The sequence below is a fragment of the Octodon degus genome, unplaced genomic scaffold, assembly GCF_000260255.1.
Source record: "Octodon degus isolate 3935 unplaced genomic scaffold, OctDeg1.0 scaffold00074, whole genome shotgun sequence".
NCBI classification, from domain to species: domain Eukaryota; kingdom Metazoa; phylum Chordata; class Mammalia; order Rodentia; family Octodontidae; genus Octodon; species Octodon degus.
The window spans coordinates 9153321-9173197 of record NW_004524650.1 but is presented as its reverse complement, the minus strand read 5'-3'; the positions used below and the strand labels follow the sequence as shown (position 1 = coordinate 9173197).

At 37.9% G+C, this 19877-nt stretch overlaps 1 protein-coding gene across 1 annotated transcript in view; it reads left to right on the top strand.

Annotated features, from left to right (window-relative positions):
* Window positions 1–19877, top strand: part of Brdt (bromodomain testis associated) — a 55020-nt gene that overhangs the window by 7952 nt on the left and 27191 nt on the right. Inside the window, exons 2-12 of the mRNA XM_023720301.1 lie at window positions 2500–2737; window positions 4918–5055; window positions 7410–7521; window positions 8192–8364; window positions 9452–9805; window positions 14231–14359; window positions 15025–15213; window positions 16852–17015; window positions 17185–17474; window positions 17567–17680; window positions 18462–18686. Of these exons, the coding sequence (XP_023576069.1) occupies window positions 2549–2737; window positions 4918–5055; window positions 7410–7521; window positions 8192–8364; window positions 9452–9805; window positions 14231–14359; window positions 15025–15213; window positions 16852–17015; window positions 17185–17474; window positions 17567–17680; window positions 18462–18686 (2077 nt within the window). The 5' untranslated portion in view covers window positions 2500–2548. The remainder of the gene's footprint in view (window positions 1–2499; window positions 2738–4917; window positions 5056–7409; window positions 7522–8191; window positions 8365–9451; window positions 9806–14230; window positions 14360–15024; window positions 15214–16851; window positions 17016–17184; window positions 17475–17566; window positions 17681–18461; window positions 18687–19877) is intronic.

Below are 19877 nucleotides of genomic sequence, written 5' to 3'. Positions count from 1 at the left end.
GGGTCCTTGTGCTTGCCAGGCAGGCACTTAGACTGCTGAGCTGTCTCCTCAACCCTGATTTTGTATCTTTTAACTATTGAATTCATTCATTGGTCCTTAAAGATTTTTTATTAGTCTTTAAGGTTTTTTTTAAACCTTTTTAAGAGTATTTTATTTCACATATTTCTTTTCATTTTTAAAATATTGCTACTAGAAAATTCTATATTACATATGTGTCTTACATTAGACGTTTCTGTTGGACTGGATGCATTGACAGTCCTACCAGCTGTTTGTCGTTCCTTTACTATACTTATTTCTGGTGTTGAAGTCTTTAAGTTTTTTAAGATATGTATTATATCACCAACAGATAACAATCTCCTTTCCAATTTTTTTTTAATCTAATTGTGTTGGCTAGGATTTCTATATTGGATAAAAGAGTATGAGATAATCTTAGAGGAAGGCCTTCCTAATCTAAAAAAAAAGAAGCATAGCAGTGGCAATAAAGGAATAACTGATGAAATGACAGGATTCTGGGTGAGAAAAGGAAAGAAGATCATTGTGGAAAAGAAGTAAAAATTTTGTGAAATATGAGAAAATAGATGAGATTGAAGAAATAGTGCTCCAGACCCATTCTGGAGGCCCCAGGCTACTTTGTTTGTTTGTTTGTTTGTTTGTTTTGGCGGAAGCGGGGATTGAACTCAAGCCCTTGCACTTGCCAGGCAAGCGCTTATTCTGCTGAGCCATCTCCCTGGCCCCCCAGGCTAGTTTGGATGCTAGTTGTGGGGGAAGATGTGTACTGAGATGAGGGTCACAGTGGGGACAGTAATGGAAATGTGAGATTTATTCTGGAGGTGGAAGAAAAGGATTTCACAAGAGATTGGCAGGTGGTATGGAGGAGTCTTGAGGGAAAGAAGGAAGGAAGGTGTTTAGGGTTTGCCTTGAGCAGTAGTGCAAGTATCTGGTGAAAAGAGAGGTTTGGGGGAAGAAAATGAGCAAGGATGACAACGGCTCCAGTCAAATCGCGTGCTGTCTCTGCTTTTGCCTGGACTAGTTTAGAAGCCTTTTACTGACCTGTTTCAGCCCTGCTCTCGTCAATATTTTCTTGGCCTATATTTAGAAAATAAAATTGAAGTTCTTACCATTGCCAAGTCTATGTAATCTAGCCTTTGTCTGCTTCTTTTTTTAATACTACTCTTCCTTTTTCGAGATCCTATCTCAAAATACAGCCAAAAAAACAACCATACCAACCTTCTTCCCACCTAAAGCCTTCTTTGCCTCCTATATTTTCTTCCTTAAAGTCTTTCTACGGTATCACCTTAGACAAATTTATAACATATCAGAATGCTTGCAGCCGATTCATTCTCCTTGCCCCCCCCCCCCCATTTTTAACTTTACTTTCATTTTCACTGTGAGGCTTTCACCCGGGATCTCGCTCATGCTAAGCACACTGTACAGCTGAGCTACTCTCCGAGTCCCTGTGCAATGAGCGCATGCACCTATGTGTGCGTATGTATGTGTGCATGTATGCATATATTTTGGTGCTGGCGATTGCTTTGAGGGCCTCCACATGACCAGTGAGCTACATCCTAGATCAGTGATGGTGAACTTCTTGGAACTTTTAGTGATGCAAACAGCCCACTGTGGCCCGTGTGCCCTGGGTTCAACACCACTGTCCTAGACCTTCTGCTGTTTGAGACAGGGTCTAAGTTGCCCAGACTGGAGTAGCTGAGATGACAAGGACATGCCACTGTCCTGAGTGAATGTTTTTTTAAAATACATTTAAACTAGCCAGGAAAAAGAAAAATTAGCCAGAAAATCCTTTATTTTTCTCTCTTCATTAAACTAACAATTATAGGATACTTGTATACTAAGGATATGTTTAACATTCCTTGCTGTTTCTTTAGCCAGGAATTTATAGACTCTTCCTGCTAAAATCTCGGTTTTGTGTTTTGAAAAGTAGAGAGAAATTCTGTGAAATATTGAATTTAACCTATCTTAGGTGAAAGTACACATAAATGAAACACTCTACTTAGGAATATGTTGGTATTTATTTAAAATTTCATTTGTGGGTTGGAGATATAGCTCAGTGGCGCAACTGCCTGCCTGGCAAGTGCAAGGTCCTGAGTTCGAGTCTAGATACCAAAAAATAAATAAAATTCAATTTATTGTTGGCTTCTTTTTTCTGGTCTTAAGTGTGTTTTAAATAGAATGTTATTTTCTCTTAATCTATCATATGATAAATCTCTTACCATTAAATCTTTTCAGTTATGAAAACCATTTTTAGTCAAGCTAGAGGTGAAGTAATGCACCCTGTTCCTGTAGCTACCTGGGAGAGGGAGGCTGGAGGACCACTAGTTCCAGTCTAATCTGGGCATATTAGTGAGACCTTGTCTCAAGATGGGCACATAGGAATGGCTGGGGGTGCAGCTCAGTGTGGTCTGGCTTTAGTCCCAAGTACCAGGAAAGCAGAGACAAAATGAAGTTTGGTGTTCCTAAGGTTCTCATTCTTTTCTTTTTCAGGACATATACTCGTAGAGAGCATTAGTTTCTGGATTTGAAGCAGTTAGCAATGTCCCTGCCAAGTCGACAAACAGCCTTTGTTAACCCACCTCCACCAGAGTATATCAACCCTAAGAAAAATGGGCGACTGACAAATCAGCTACAGTATCTGCACAAAGTGGTTCTGAAGGCGTTGTGGAAACATGGTTTTTCCTGGCCTTTTCAACAGCCTGTGGATGCTGTGAAACTGAAGTTACCTGTGAGTTGTGTCTTGTAATTCTGTTAATTTAAGAAAGAAGAATCCTGTAAATCTTGTAAGAAATAACCAGTCTCTAGCATCATATCCATATATATATATATATATATATATATATATATATATATATACTTGCATTTATTTTATGCTAAATTTATTTTCATGATGTTTTTACTTAGGCTGGCACCTGCAACTGCCCCTCTTCTCCCCCTGCCCTCTCTTCCTCCTCCTGTTTGCTCATGTATAAGTGCAATACAGAAAAGTTCTCTTCTTTTTGGACACTGGTGCATGCATGTAGGATATCCCGATTATCTTTGCTCCCTTTACCCCCTCCCCTCCTTTCCTCTCCCCTTGATTCCCTGCCCTGTCTCTGGAAGTCTTATTATCTTATTTCCTATCATCTCTCCCTTGTTTTTATGCATTCACTGAGTTATATTTTAGGTTTATTATATAATAGAAACCATGCAATATTTAATTTTTTATGTCTGATTTATTTCACTTAGTATTATGATCCCAAATGACATGATTTTATTCCTTATGGCTAAAGAATATTCCACTTTGTATGTTTTTGTTGATGGAAGCTAGGGTTATTTGTAGAAGCTTAGATTTAATGAGTTGTGCTATTATAGACATGAATATGCATATATCACTATAGTAAGATATCTTTTTTTTTTTTTTTCGGTACTGGGGATTGAACTCAGGTCCTTGAGCTTACCAGGCAAGCACTTATTCTACTGAGCTATCTCCCCGGCCCAGTAAGATATCTTTAATTTTTTTTTTTTTTTTTTTTTTTTTTTTTTTTTTTTTTTTTTTTTTTTTTTGTAGGTCCATTTGGTTTTTTGATAGGTGTTACTGTGTAGTTCTGGCTAGTTTTGAACTCACTGGGCAGGCCAGGCTGGCTTTGAACTTGTGACCCTCCTGTCTTAGCCTCCTGAGTGCTGGGATTTTAGTGATACCCCATCACACTCACACTCAGTTTTTAATTCTTTTGTTTAAAAGATGTCTTTAATTTTTTCAGTGGCCCACTATATCACTGTAGTAAGAGTGTCTTTCATTCTTTTTGTTTTTGTTTTTTGAGACAGAGTTTTCCTATGTAGTTCAGGCTGGTCTTGAACTCAGGTAGCCCAGGCTGGCCTTGAACTCATGATGGTCTTCCCACATCAGCCTCCCAAGTAGTAGAATTATAGGCATGTGCCAACACACTCAGTCTTTAATCATTTTGATTTTAAAACTATGTCTTTAATTCTTTCAGGAATATCATTAGGAGAGGTGTAGATGTGTCAGATGGAATTATTTTTATTATTGATACATTTTAGGTATACATAATAACAATACTCATCATAGGGAATTTATATCTATACATGATATATGTAACTCCATTCCTCTTTTTCTTTATTCTCCTACCCTCCCTTCAAAACCTCTTCCTCCCCTTATTTACGAACGCTTTGTTTCCATTTTTCCCTTTTCTCATTTTTTTCTTTTCCTTTCTTTCCTCCTTTCCCTACCTAATTCCTTTTCACACTGTTATATTTTCTTCCTTTTTCACAGTATCTATTATGCATTTGGGTCCGTATTTACACTTTCAATTTCTCACACCAGAGAAACAATTCAGTATTTTTTTTTAATTTGTGTGTGTGTGTGTGTGTGTGTGTGTGTGTGGCCAGCTCAGCCCACCAGGGAGAGGGCTGGCTGGCATGTGGTGCTGGGGGATTGAACCGTGGTCCCTGTGCTTTGCTAAGCTTGTTCTAAGTAGGTGCTTTAGACCACTGAGCCATCTCACCAGCCCCAACAATTCAGTATTTACACATATGTATTAGATTTATTTTACTTAAGTGTATGGTCTCAGGGTACATCCACTTACCTATGAACACCTCCAGTTTATCCTCCACTATGGCAGAGCAGTGCTCCACCTCTTCTTTCTCCATCATTGGTTGGTGGCCATTTGGGCTGTTACCATGATTTAGCTGTTACAGACTCTGATGCTTTTAATTCTTTTGGAAAGATGTCAAGAAGAGAAAGAGCTGGGTCAAATATCTAGTCCTGTCTTTTTGAGGAATTTCCATACTGTTTTCCACATTATAGCTTTTAAAGGTGATCAGTAGCTCTGTTGAGTTAATTAAATTTCTTTTTGTACTAATATTTGTGAATTCATTTTAATACTTATAATTTCTTCAAATCAATAGGATTATTATACCATTATTAAAAACCCAATGGATTTAAATACAATTAAGAAGCGATTGGAGAATAAATATTATGTGAAGGCTTCAGAATGTATAGAAGACTTCAATGTAATGTTCTCAAACTGTTATTTATATAACAAGGTATGTAAGACTTATACTATTAACCCATTGCTTTTACATATAGGAGAAAGATGTATAAGTAAGTATACATATTTCAAAATTCAAATTTCAATTTGGACTACTTTACATATATTTGAAGATAATGTTATTTACTGGTTTCTGTAATTTCCACACATCAACATTTGTTCAGTCTATTTTGCTGACTTTTTGCCTGAGTAGCTGTAATAGCACAGTGTTTTTGAAAAATGAAATACTATATAGCTTTATTTTGAGGAGGATATAAAGTCTTGTTATGTCATCCAGGCTGGCCTTAAACTCTCTGTGTAGTTAAGGCTAGCTGTGAACTCCCACTCCTGTCCTTCAGCCTTCTTTATTCTGGATTATAGCCGGGTGCTACCAGGCACAAACAGGCACCTCCTCTTACCTTTAGTCTTTCTTAGGAAATTGCCTTTCAGTTCCATGTACTCTTATCCCGTTGTCCTTGCCACAGTGTGAAGCAGCTCTAGAAGTGTTCTTTTATGAGTTTTTACAAGGCCTGATCAAAAATACAGTGAGCACCACTTCCAAGTGCCAAAAATAGGAAAGCAGGCTCATCCAAAGGTTTATTTACCATGTCCCCAGCCCACTGTGCTTACCTGCTCACTGGATCTGGCTCCTTGCAACTTCCGTCATCCCCACAGGCAAAGTTTTTGTTTTTGCGGAACCAGGGATTGAACTCAGGCCCTTGTGCTTGCCAGGGAAGTGCTTATTTTACTGAGCCATCTCCTCGGTCCCCCCACAGGCAAAGTGACCCAGAAAGGTAAATGTTTTGAGATAGTTCAGGATATGGAAGCAGGTCTGACAGCTCAGCTAAGGATACTTACAAAAGAGGACTGCCAGAACTGCTTTAGAAAGTGACAAGCGTGATTGTGTAAGTGTGTTCTAAGTGAGGAGAGTTTAATGGCAGAGTATCCTTTATGTCTTTTACTGTGATAAAGCTTTTTAACCTTAAACATTTCAATCGCACTTCATATATGGACATTTTTACCTTAGTCTTCACATTTGTTCTCATCTGTGAAAATGGACTATGTATTTAGTTTTTCTTCCATTTAGTATTCCTGTTTTCCATGGTATCTTATCCTTTTTTATCTGTTTCATGGTATTTCAGTATTTTAAGACTTACATTCGATTTTTTTTTTTTTTTTTTTTTCCGGAACCAGGGATTGAACTCAGGACCTTGTGCTTGTCAGGAAAGCACTTATTCTACTGAGCTATCCCCCTGGCCCATTATATTCCATTTAGATAGGAGAAATCTAAGTATTTGGAATGTATACAAAAATCGCTTATTAGTCATACTGAAATGTAACAAATTTTGACTTGGTTCCCAAGGTTACTATCAGTGTTGCCTTGTATATTTAAAAGATTTAATTCTGTTAACTTATGTGAGTTTTTAAAAAAATCAGTATCAATGGTTATAAGTGCCATTTAATTTGATCTTTAAAAGCTAGGGCCAGGGAGGTAGCTGAGCTGCATAAATGCCTGCCTGGCAAGCGCTAGGTCCTGAGTTCAATCCCTGTTACAAAGTAATTCTAAAGTGTTCTTATACATTTAACACTTTAAAACAAAGTTCAATAATTTTCCTTAGCTACCTAACTTAGAAATAAATGTTCTTGGTTTAGTTTGTTGCTTTTTAACATTTTTTTTTCTGAGCAGTAAAATAAAAGTATAAGAAAGACTTCTAATATGATAGTTAAGATTTTTAAATTGAGTCAACACTTTAGTGTTATATGTAAGGTAATAATTGCTTCTAGTTAAACAATGAAGTACTCCACCCATTAATAAGTGCATTTCATTTTAACCTACTGACGAGTAGAAATTCTTGTATGTATTACCTTGTATTAATAGGATTGGTTGGATTATACTTCTGATACTGAGAGAGGTATTCTGGTCCTTTTTAGAAGTTGAAGAGGTAGGATAACAGAATAAATTCTGTTAGAATTTATTTATTTATTATTTATTTACTTATTTATATTTAGGACAGGGTCTACAGGGTCTCGCTGTGTAGACTAGACTTAGTGATCCTCCTGTTTTCAGCCTCCCAAGTGCCGGGATTACAGCCATGTGCCACCACGCCAGTCTTAATCGCCCTTTCAGTGCGCCCGGTGGTGGGGCCGGCACAGCACTCCGGGGATCAAACCCCCGCCTCTGTGCTCTGCCTAAGCAGGCGCTTTAGTCCGCTGAGCTATCTGGCTGGCCCTGATGTTAGAATTTAATGTTCACTATTTTCTAAACTTAATTTAGAAGAAATAACTAATGTCTAGAACTACTATATCGCTGTTTTTATAAGTCGGCCTGAATTTTTTTAAAATCCTATGCAATATTTAACATATTTCTAGCCTGGAGATGATGTTGTTCTTATGGCACAAGCTCTGGAGAAGTTGTTTATGCAGAAATTATCTCAGATGCCACAAGAAGAACAAGTTGTGGGCAAAGAAAAAATAAAGAAGGGTAAGCGAAGAGAGTTAAATCATTTATGTCACCTCTTCATCTGATCTTTCTTTAATCTCTCATATATATGAATATAAAATCCCTCAAAGGAGACGGAAGTTCTTCTACATCCTATTATGTTGGTACAATATATCCTTTCAGTCTGCTAAGCCTTGTCTCAAGGCTGGTTACTATGCAAGAGGAGAGAGGATTGCACTGATAATGGAGTTAAAGCCAGGCTTCCTGTCACACAGTGCTGTTTATCAGACAGGCATCCAATAAATCATACTGGATGTTATTACTGTTTCCAGCATAGGTTCTAACTGTGTTCTGCACTGATAAGGCCCTCATCGCCAATAGATCCCGTCGCTAAGAATGAAATGTTGCTGTTGTGTTTAGAGTAAATACTCAAATAAATGTTTTTCTAAAAACCAGGATTAGAATTAAGAAAGAATGGTATTGGGGCTGGTGAGATTGCGCAGTGGTTAAAACACCTACTTAGAACAAGCTTAGCAAAGCACAGGGACCGCGGTTCAATCCCCCAGCACCACATGCCAGCCAGCCCTGCCTCCTGGTGGGCTGAGCTGGCCACACACACACAATAAATAAATAAATAAACTTTAAAAAAAAAAAAAAAGAAAGAATGGTATTTTATGCTTACTCAAGTATTTGACTTTGTTCACTTTTTCAGGCACTCAAAAGAATGTATCCGTTTCTTCTGTTAAAGAAAAACCATCCCCCAGAGCAACAGAAATTGTATTTAAGCAGCAAAAGTTTCCCTCAGCACTTCCTGAGATGTCCATATTTCCCTTGAACTTGGCACAAGGAGCTTTACTCCACTCGAGCTCACAAACTGTGGTCCAGGTAAGTTTATTACAGTTTTTAAATCATTAGTTCTTAAAATATTTTGTGTAACCCAGGATGATGGTGCTTTCTTTTGGATCTTTTTGTTTTTGTTTTGTTTAGTATGGGGAGATGCAATCCTCTATTTTTTTAGGGCCTCACTAAGTCGCTAAATAACCCAGGCTGTGCTCAAAATTGCAATCCTCCTGCCTCAGCCTCCCAAAATACTGGAAGTTACAATACAAGCCACTGTGTTTGGCTTCCACTTTCATTTAAGTTGATAAACAAAATTCATCTTGAGCATACAAAAATTTTGTCATATTATTTCTACCTTTATGCATCTTGTGAACAGAGACCAAGAATGCTAAGTAAATTGTAGAGATTCTTTGATATAATTTATTTATTTATTTATTTTTTAATTTTTATTTATTTATTTTTGCGTGTGTGTGTGTGTGTGTGTGGCCAGCTCAGCCCACCAGGGGGCGGGGCTGGCTGGCATGTGGTGCTGGGGGATTGAACCGCGGCCTATGTGTTTTTGCTAAACTTGTTCTAAGTAGGTGCTTTAGACCACTGAGCCATCTCACCAGCCCCTCTTTGATATAATTTAAACTGTTTAATCTTGATAGCATTAAGATCAAAAGTTGTTCACCCATAGTTTTACTTTTTATATGTGTACCCTAATTTATTTCAGATATTCATAAACCTTTTGTATAACCATGACTTTGATTTTTTTCTCTTTCCCTAAGAACTTGTATGAGATAATTCTTTAGAATGTGGGAAAAAATCATTAGAGCTATTTATTTTGCCTATAAAAGAGAAATTAATCTTTAACATTTAATACATGCATTGACCACGACATGTACAAATTTCCTACATTGCCTTTTTCCTTTTTACTTATGTTTTGTTTTGATTTTGAGAATGGTCTTGTTTTGTGATCTAAGGCTGGCCTTGAAATGGTCGTGATCTTCCACCCTCAGCCTCCAGATTGCGGGATCGCAGAAGTGCACACCACCCCTAGCCCCCTCCATTTTCCTTCCTTGATGACTAGCTCCTTAAGTATAGCTTTTGTGGAAGTGCAGCTTTCTGTCCTTGAATTGTTTCCCTTTAGGCCACCAGGGGTGTGAAGAGAAAAGCAGACACAACAACTCCTACCACCTCTGCAGTTACAACAAGTCATGAATCTTCTACACCACCTATGGAAAAGAAACTGGCCAGAACGCCACCAATAAAAGAAAATGAGTCGAAAAATGTTTTGCCAGATTCTCAGCAACATTGTAAAGTTGAAAAGAGGAATAAAATAACTGAACAACTAAAGCACTGTAATGAAATTCTTAAAGAAATGTTTTCCAAGAAACATGTTTCGTACGCGTGGCCGTTTTATAATCCTGTTGATGTTGACGCTTTGGGACTACATAACTACTATGACATTGTCAAAAATCCAATGGATCTTGGAACTATTAAGGCAAGTATTGTCTTAATAGGAAGAACTTATTTTCTTTTTCTTGATAATTTTGTTTTGTTTTGTATTTTTAGAGGTAGGTCCTTGCTATGTAGCCCAGGCTGGCCTCAAACTCTCAAGCCTCTGTTCAGCCTCCCAAATGTAGAGATTTCAGGTACGCATCATGCCCAGCTCAATTATTTTCTTTCTAAATTAATTAATTAATTTGGTATACAGTCTCACCATGTAGCTCAGATTCATAATGATCCTCCTGTCTTGGCCTTCCCAGCACTGGGATTACAGGTGTGTGCCACCACACCTGGTTTTGGGTCCCACATGTCACATCTGGGACTCCGGGGCCCTCACGGCACATGGTACTAAGGATCAGGCTCAGGGCCTTGAGCCTGCCAGGCAGGAGATTAGCCCGCTGAGCTATCTCCCTACCCCTCAGGTCTTTTTTTTTCCCCTTGTGGGGATTGAACTCAGGCCCTTGCGCTTGCCAGGCAAGCGCTTATTCTTCTGAGCCATCTCCCAGGCCCTCAGTTCTTTTCTTGATATAAAAATAATTCATCCAGCTGGACATGTGGAACATACCCATAATCCTAGCTCCTCTAGAGACTAAGACAGGAGGATCATTTGAGCCCAGGAGTTTGATGCCAGCCTGGGCAACATAGCTAGAATTTGTCTGAGAAAGAGAAAGAAAGAAATCTATCATTGCAAAACTCAGAAAAAGGGGAAGAAAATGTAATCACCAGAACATATCACCTAAAGCAAATTATTGAAACAGTGATTCTCATGTGAACACATTCATTCTCCTTTATCATAATATTTGCAGTGTAGTATGTAATGTGCTCTGTACTCTGAATTTTCATTCTTGTAAATGGACATTTTCTTGTTTCACATTCTTCAAGATTTTTTGTTGTTGTTTTTTGGTTTTTGTTTTGTCCTGAGATTGAAGGCAGGGCCCTGCCACTGAACTACACCCCTAGCACATTCTGTCATTTTTGAGACAGGATCTCACTAAGTTGCCCAGGCTACCCACAAACTTGTGGTCCTCCTGCTTCAGCTTCTGAAGTAGCTTGGATTATAGGTATGTAGTAACATGCCCATCTTCTTTGGGAATATTTTTTAATAATTACATGATTCCAGCTTTTTAAAAGGTCCTTTGTTTTTGTTAAGACATTTATGCCTTATGCAGGTAAGACATTTATCCTCTTTATTAGGGGGAAGATATCTTCTCTTGCATTGGTATACTATCTTATTTGCTGATTTGAAAAAAAAAATTGTTTGTTTTGTTTTGATTGTTGTTATTTTGAGACAGGGTCTCACTATATAGTTCAGACTGGCCTTGAATTCACTATGTAGCCCAAGGTGGCCTTGAACTTTCAGTGATCCTCCTGCCTCAGCTTTTCAAGTGCTGGAATTATAGGTGCGCACCATCAAGCCTGGCTGGAAGCTTTAAATCATTGGAAAATTTCATGTACAGTATTTTATGTATATTAATTTTATCAGTAACTATTTCAAAGGATAGAGAACTATATAACATCTTTAAAATTATTTAGTATCTCAGCCCACCTCCCAAACAACTACTCATTGTATTCTCTATTCTTGATTCTTTCTAGATGTTTGATTTTTCTTTCAGTTGTCTTTTTTTAATCAACAGCATAATGTTTATTATTAACATGTCAGAATCTATATTTATTTTTTTTTCAGTACTAGGGATTGAACCCAGAGCCTTGTACATGTTAAGGTCTTTACACTGAATTATATCCCCAGCCCTTTTAAAAAAAAATTTCATTTTGAGACAAGATACGACTTAAGTTGCCCAGGCTGCCTCAAACTTGTGATCCTCCTACCTCAGCACTGAGAGGCTAGGATTATCAGTGTGTGCCACTATGCCTAGTAATAACTATACTCTGCCCTTATTCTCAAGTGATTATTATATAATTCTAAAATGGCAATCTTCCCTCTTCCCACTTGGAAGACATTCAAGACATCTATTCATGTTATGTACTATTGGTTTGTTTGTCATCCCTTCATAGGTAACCTGTCTTTCTTTTCTCTCTAGTTGTACTTTTTTGTGGCCAGCTCAGCCCACCTAGGCGCAGGGCTGGCATAGCCTGTGGTGCTGGGGATGGAACCGTGGTCCCTGGCTGTTTGCCTAAACTTGCCTAAGCAGGTGCGTTAGAGCACCTAGCTATCTCACCAGCCCTCTAGTCGTACATTTGATTTTATTCATTTTAACTAGAACTTAGCACTTTGAGTGTCAAGACCATGCCTTTAAGTTCTGAAAGTATTTGTAGTCAGTATGTTTTCAAAATAGTACTATCTTAATTTTCTCTCTATAGTAACTTAGATTCAGATGTCATAAAGCATTATCTGACTTATAACAAATCTGAACCAAATCTTAAAGGATAAATAAGACTTTGATAAGTTACAGAATGTTCTAGGCAGGGGAGACAATTTATAGAATGGCCATGAGATGAAGAAAACATTCAGAATACTATATTTGGTCCAACTTGAAATGCATGGGGAATATGAAGGAAACCCGGGCAAAGGTGAAACTAGAAGGAAATATGGGTTTTTTAAGAAAGACTAATGGAAAGAAGCCAACAGCTGCTGCCATTAAACATGAAAATTATGTCCTTATATTTGATTTTTTTTTTTTGTTGTTCTCCGTAGCAGGGAATTCAACTCAGGACCTTGAATTTGCCAGACAGGTGCTTAAGCCACTGAGCTATCTCTCCAGTCTATATTTGACTTTTATAAAGTTTCTCTAGTATCAGTTTGCAGACTGGTTAAGAGGCTATTGCAGGATTTCAATAACTAGAAAATCTAGTTCTTTGGAGTCCTTCAATTGACAGTGATCTGATTGGTAGGTTATGTTTGATGTTTCAGTTTTGCATTTCCTTACTTTCCAGTGAGGATTGGTGTGTTGCATTTGTTTACTGGCCTTTCATATTTGTGAATTGTTCCTTAATGTGCACATTTTGTCCAGTAGTCTCTAGAATTTTCTTGCTAGTTTTTCTTTTCTTTTCTTAAATGTATTTGGCACAGGGTCTCACTATGTAGCTCAGACTTGTAGTGATCCTTTTGTTTTCACCCTCCCCAGAGCTGGGATTATAGGCATGAGCTGCCATGGCCAGACTCAGCTCAGCACACCCAGGGCCGGGGCCAGCGGGGCGTGTGTTGCCAGGCATTGAACCTCGGTTCCTGAGCTTGCCTAAGCAGGTGCTTAGTCAGCTGAGCTATCTTGCCAGCCCTTCTTGCTAGTTTGAAGGGCTAGTTTTCATTAGCTAGTCTACCTCCACTCTTCTATTCCTTTTATATGCAACTACCTAAAAATATAAGGCCTGGCCAGATAGCTCAGCAGACTAAAGCACCTGCTTAGGCAGAGCACAGCAGCTGGGGTTTGATCCCTGGCATGCTGTGCCAGCCCCACCCCTGGGGCACACTGAGACAGCCATTGAGAGTGGGTGTGGTGGCACATGCCTGTAATCCCAGTGCTTGGGAGGCTGAAAACAGGAAAATCACTGTGAGTCTGATCTACATAGTGAACCCCTGTAGACCTTGTAGATCCTGTACCAAATATGTTTTTTAAAAAAGAATATTTAAAAGTACAATTCATACTCATATTCATCTTTGGGCTTTTTTTGCACCAGGAATTGACCTCGGTACCTTGCACTTGCCAGGCAGGCCCTTATTCCATTGAGCTATCTCCCCAGCCCCTTAATCTTTATTTTTGACATCTTGTCATTCTCAACAGATTTTATTTTTTTTAAATATTTATTTATTTATTTATTTATTTATTTATTGTGGGGGGGCAGCTCAGCCCACCAGGGGGCGGGGCTGGCTGACATGTGGTGCTGAGGGATTGAACCGCGGTCCCTGTGCTTTGCCAAGCTTGTTCCGAGTAGGTGCTTTAGACCACTGAGCCATCTCGCCAGCCCAAAATATGTATGGCTGTTAACTTTTTTTTTTTTTTTTTATGGAACCCAGGATTGAACTCAGGCCCTTGCACTTGCCAGGCAAGCGCTTACTCTACTGAGCTATTTCCCTGGCTCAACAGATTTTATATAAAGCTTTCATTCAGGTGATCAAGAATGATTTAAGGAGATTACTCTTTTACCACTTTTTTGCTATCACTTTTCCTACTCAAGACAATCTGATGACACTTTTCCTGCCTTTCTGATTTCATTCCTATCTTTTTCTTTGTTTGGAATGCCTTCTTCCTTTTCTTTATTTGTCAAAACTTACTGGAGTTTTTTCAGTTTAACAGTGTGAAACAGTATAATTCTAAGTTTTTTAAAATATTGTAGGTAATTGTTTTGTTTTCTACATTCTCCTGTATTTCTGAATCTTGTCATAATATAATAAACAAATAGGGATGCTTAGTTGTTGACTTAAACTATATTGTTTGTGAATCCTGTGATTTTTTCCTTAATTTAGAAGAAAATGGACAACCAAGAATATAAGGATGCCTGTGAATTTGCTGCAGACATTCGATTAATGTTCATGAATTGCTACAAATATAATTCTCCAGATAATGAAGTTGTGACTATGGCTAGAATGCTTCAGGTGAGCTTTCCTTATGAAAAATTTATTAATATAAAAATTATGAAAAACTTAGGAAAAAATGTAATTTTCCTGTGTTAAAAGTTAAAAAATTTTAGAACTATCATTTAAAATACAATAATAGATTTTTATATAGTACAGAGTAATTTATAAACTTTTTTTTCTTTTTTTTTGACGGTACCAGGGATTGAACTCAGGATCTTGCACTTGCTAGGCAGGCGCTTACGTCATTGAGCTATATCCCCGGTTTGTAATTTATGAACTGTACCTTTGTCTTTTGAGTTATTTTATCCATTAATAGCAAATCTTTTAATTAAGCTATTTGTGATACAAAAGAAATGAGGCATAGTGTGAAGACAGGCCTATAGACTTCTGAGATGGGGTTGATTGGAGAAAGTCCCAATCAAAAGAAGGTCCAGGGCATCAGAATGTAGGCCAGTGGAGGGCAGAATGATGCTCTAACAGTAGAGTTCCTGAAAGAAAATCTGCTTATAAGTTGGGGCTATCTTGTTTGGAAAAAAGCTCCCAAAGTTGGCAAGCAAATAAATGTATAACCTTGGTATGTCTTTTAAAAATTCTGGTCAAAATATGACAACAAAATTTTTTGGAAATGATGTTAGTGCTGCAATAAATAAAGAATACTTTAACGGTCTAATTTTCCATCATAGGATGTTTTTGAAATGCATTTTGCCAGAATTCCTGATGAACCTGTTGAGAGTATTCCTGTGTGTACCATCACAACAGGCACTACGAAAACCCTTAGTAAAGAAAGCAGTAGTGAAGATTCCTCTGAAAATAACTCTTCTGATGATTCTGAAGACGAACAAGTTAAGCGTCTTGCAAAGCTTCAAGAGCAGGTAGTTGACTGTTATTAGAACAAACTTTGATCTCATTTCTGAAAGCAGATCTATTACAAAATTCTTTAAGGCTTTACATTTGTTTGTTGGTGGGTACTGGGAATTAAACGTAGGGAACACTAAGCTATATCCCCAGGTCTTTTGTGTTTTTATTTTTATTTTTTTTAATTTTTTTTTTTTTTTTTTTTTGCGGAACCAGGGATTGAACTCAGGCCCTTGTACTTGCCAGGGAAGCGCTTATTCCACTGAGCCATCTCCCCGGCCCCTGTATTTTTATTTTGAGACAAGATCTCTCTCTGTTTCCCACGCTGGTCTTAAACTTTCAAACCTCCTGCCTTGTCTCCTGATTAGTAGGATTACAATTGTGTGCCTTTATGCCAAACGTGTGTTTGTGGGGGTATACAATAGTGTAGGTCAAAGCCATGGCTTCACACATTCTAGACAAACGCTGTACCACTGAGCTACATCCCCACCTTCTTAAAGATTCCAGGTTACTATATTGAGAGCGCTTAGCAAATGCAACTTCACTTATTTCACATCTTTCACTTATTTCACAGAATTTTTCATAGTCTTTCCAACTCAAATTTATATATGCTTGTAAAATTCTATTTTTAAGTAGAATTCTCTTGTGTATATTCCTAGTCACATGAAGTGGTTGATTCTTACTAATTTATGACATAATCTGAGATATGTTATGCATGAGATCTTATTTAATATGCTTTTTTTGGTGATAAAATGTTAACCCGCTCTGAGCTCAGGCCTGAAAAATTAATGATTGAACAATTTAAAATGGAGGGGTTGGGGAGATAGCTCAGTGGTCTACGTACCTGCCTGGTGAGTGCAAGGACCTGGTGAATCTATTGAGAGTACTCAACAAGGTTCAGTTCAGCTCCCGGTACCACATGCCATGCCAGCCCCAGAACCCAGGATATGCTGTGCAGGTCACCAAAACTGGGCATGGTGGCACATGCCTGTAATCCCAGTGCTAGGGAGGCTGAGACAGGAGGATCACTACAAGTCCAAGCTGCATAGTGAAACCCTATACCAAATAAATAAATAAATAAATAAATAAATAAAATGGCTTAGAAATGCAAATCATTATTGGTCTCTTTTTATTTTTCTTATTTATTTTTGCAGTACTAAGAATCAAACTCAGGCCTCACATTTGCTGGGAAGCTCTCTACCATTGAACTATACACTCCTAGTCATCTTGGTCTGCTTTAGGTGAATGCTTCAATTAGATTTATTTTTTTTTTAAATTTTGTGTGTGTGTGTGTGTGTGTGTGTGTGTTTGGCCAGCTCAGCCCACCAGGGGGCGGGGCTGGCTGGCATGTGGTGCTGGGGGATTGAACCACGGTCCGTGTGCTTTGCTAAGCTTGTTCTAAGTAGGTACTTTAGACCACTGAGCCATCTCACCAGCCCTCAATTAGATTTATAGGTTGAATACATTGTAGTGTTGGAAGCTTAATGTACATTCATCAAAACAATGAATTTCTGAAGTAAAATGAACACCTAAAGAAAATATATGAAATGAATTTCACAAGAAATGCTCTAGGCTTTGGAGTACTTTAATTTTTTTTCTAGAGTCTCTGATTATTTAGAGCCATAAATGTTTAAAGTTTATATTTTCTTTATTAGCTTAAAGCTGTTCATCAACAACTACAGGCTTTATCCCAAGTACCTTTCCGTAAGCTAAAGAAAAAAAATGAAAAGTCTAAAAAAAGAAAAAAAAGAGAAAATATTAATAAAAGCGATGAAAATCCAAAGAAAAATTTTCAACTAAAGGAAAAGTCCAAGAGCAAGTAAGTATTGTTAAGATGGCTTGTATAAAGAATAATATTTTTTAAGAATAACATTATTTAAAATGAATTTCACTAGAATGTAGCTCAGTGGTGGAGTGGGACCTGTTTTGTTTGCCCACCCCTTAACAAACTAATAAATAAAATTTGACTAAAGGTAATTTTATTACAGCCAACCAACGAAGAAGAAATATGAATTCTTGACTCCTAAATTTGAAGACGAAGATAGTGCTAAGCCTATGAGCTATGATGAGAAAAGGCAGTTGAGTTTAGATATAAACAAGCTCCCTGGAGACAAACTGGCCCGCATAGTTCATATAATACAATCCCGAGAGCCCTCACTGCAAAGTTCCAACCCTGAAGAGGTGGAGATAGACTTCGAAACACTAAAACCATCAACACTAAGAGAGCTAGCAAAGTATGTCTCAGCATGTCTAAGGAAAAGACCAGTAAAACTCCATGGTAGGTGTTTCTGCCTATGCCAAAGAGTCTAGTATGCTATTTGTGTTAGTTTTTCCACATCTTTTTTTTTTTTTAATTCCTAAATCACACAGATAAGAAAGTAACGAAGTCCAAAGAAGAAATTCATTCCCAGAAGAAACAAGAGTTGGAAAAGCGCTTACGGGAGGTCAACAATCAATTAAATTATGGAAAACGTCAGGTAAAATGTAAGTAGATCCCATTCAACCCAGCTATTCCCCTACTGGGTATTTTTCTAAAAGAACTGAAAACATCATACTATAGATATATGTGCACCCATGTTTATAGCAGCATAATTTGTCATAGATAAATCATGGAAACAACCCAAATGCCCATCAAATGAGAAATGGATAAAAAAGATGTAGTATTTTAATATAAATGGAGTATTACTCAACTATAAAGAAAGATAAACTTGAGGATTTCGTAGGTAAATGGAGCAACTAGAGGCCATACTCATAAGTGAAATACATTAGACCCACATGTGTAAACATCGTATTGTCTCCCTAGTGTAAGAACCTGAAAGGGTAAATAATCTGAAGGGTACAACAGGTATAGTAGAACAAAAAGAAACTGAATATAAGGAAAAAACCCTTGGGATGAGGGAAAGGAGAAAAGATAGGAAAAAAGAAAGGGAAAAAAATCATGTATGTATGTATGTATATATATAGAATAGCTAAGATGATTGTACCACTAATTTCTATTAGATTTTTAAAGGCAGCAGTTAAGGCTTAAACTTTTTACTTTGACCAATTTTATGTTTATATCTGAATCTGACCAGCCACTACTGCTGAGTACCTGTCATCTTGTATTTTCAACATTGTGTATTGTTTCTAATGTCTTATCTATTTTCTCTTCCCTTTAAAATTAAAAAAAAAAATGTACATGACAGCTTTTAAATTGCCCTAGCAACTCTTTGGTTTTGATGTTTTTTTTCTTCTGTTAGCATTTTAATGTTTTCCTATTTGATAGCTAAAAAGTCTCCATCAGTCACGGCATTTGGAATTGGATCCCGCCTGAGCGAGAGCAGCAGCAGCAGCAGCAGCGCTAACAGCAGCAGCAGCAGCAGCAGCAGCAGCAGCAGCAGCAGCAGCAGCAGCAGCAGCAGCAGCAGCAGCAGCAGCAGCAGCAGTTCTACTGGATCTGAAAGCAGCAGCAGTGATTCCAGCTCTTCTGACAGCAGTGACTCAGAACCAGGTTAGCAGCCAGCGAGACAGCTGAGCATACTAAAGCGCCTGCTTAGGCAACCTTTGGCAAGTGCAGGGACCATGGTTCAAACCCCAGCACCACATGCCATGCAGTCCTGCCCCCAGGTTGGGTTGAGCTCCCCATGTGGTGGCGCACGCCTGTAGTCCCAGCGCTGGGGAGGCTGAAAACAGGAGGATCACTATGAGTCCCAGCTGTGCAGTGAGACCTTATAACAACCAAATACATAAAAATAAATAAAAAAAACAGGTTAGCCTGACCCTACATGTGCTTCTGTTAGGGCTGGGGAAGTGGGGTACTTTCTTTCTTGTAATACTGAGACTCTGTCTTGAAGAAGTATTTGATACTTTCCTAGAACCTGTGGTTTCAGTGCCATACTTATTTTAATTGCATTAAATGTAGGCAGTATTTAAAAGACACTGTGAAGGGTATTTCATGTTATGTATATGACCTGTAGATTTCTAATATTGAAAATAACTTTATTTATGGCAGGATAATCTCTAATAAATAATATTAGAGTTTAAAACTAAAAGGTATTAGATAATAGAAGACTGTTTTTTAGAAAATAAAAAGATTTTTTGGGGGTACCTTTCAATTTAATTGTTATATCACACCATTCTAATGTGAAGTATTGTGGTGTTACATTCTGAATTAAACAGTCATTTTGGATTAAGAAACCATAGGGCCGGCCAGCTAGCTCAGCAGATTAAAGCACTTGCTTACACAGAGGGGCCCAGGGTTCGATCCCTGTCATGCCATGCTGACCCCACCCCTGGGGCATGCTGAGATGGTGAATGAGACTGGGCATGGTGGCACATGCCTGTAATCCCAGCGCTTGGGAGGCTGAAAAGCAGGAAGGATTGCTACAAGTCTGTAGACCCTATACTAAAGACATTAAAAAAAAAAAAAAAAAAAGAAAGAAAGAAACCAGTTATCCCAGAAGTTGTAAAGCAGATGTTTCCCCAGTTTCTTGGTTTGCTTACCATAAAATATTATCTGAAGCAAAATGTACTTTAAATTTATATTCTCAGTTATATTAAAGTACCATATTACATTGTATAGTTTACCATTGTGTCGTTTGGGTCATGCATGTTCTCTTTGGGTTTTTTTGTTATTGGTCATACAATTGAAAAGTAATTACTGGGGCTGGTGAGATGGCTCAGTGGTCTAAAGCACCTACTT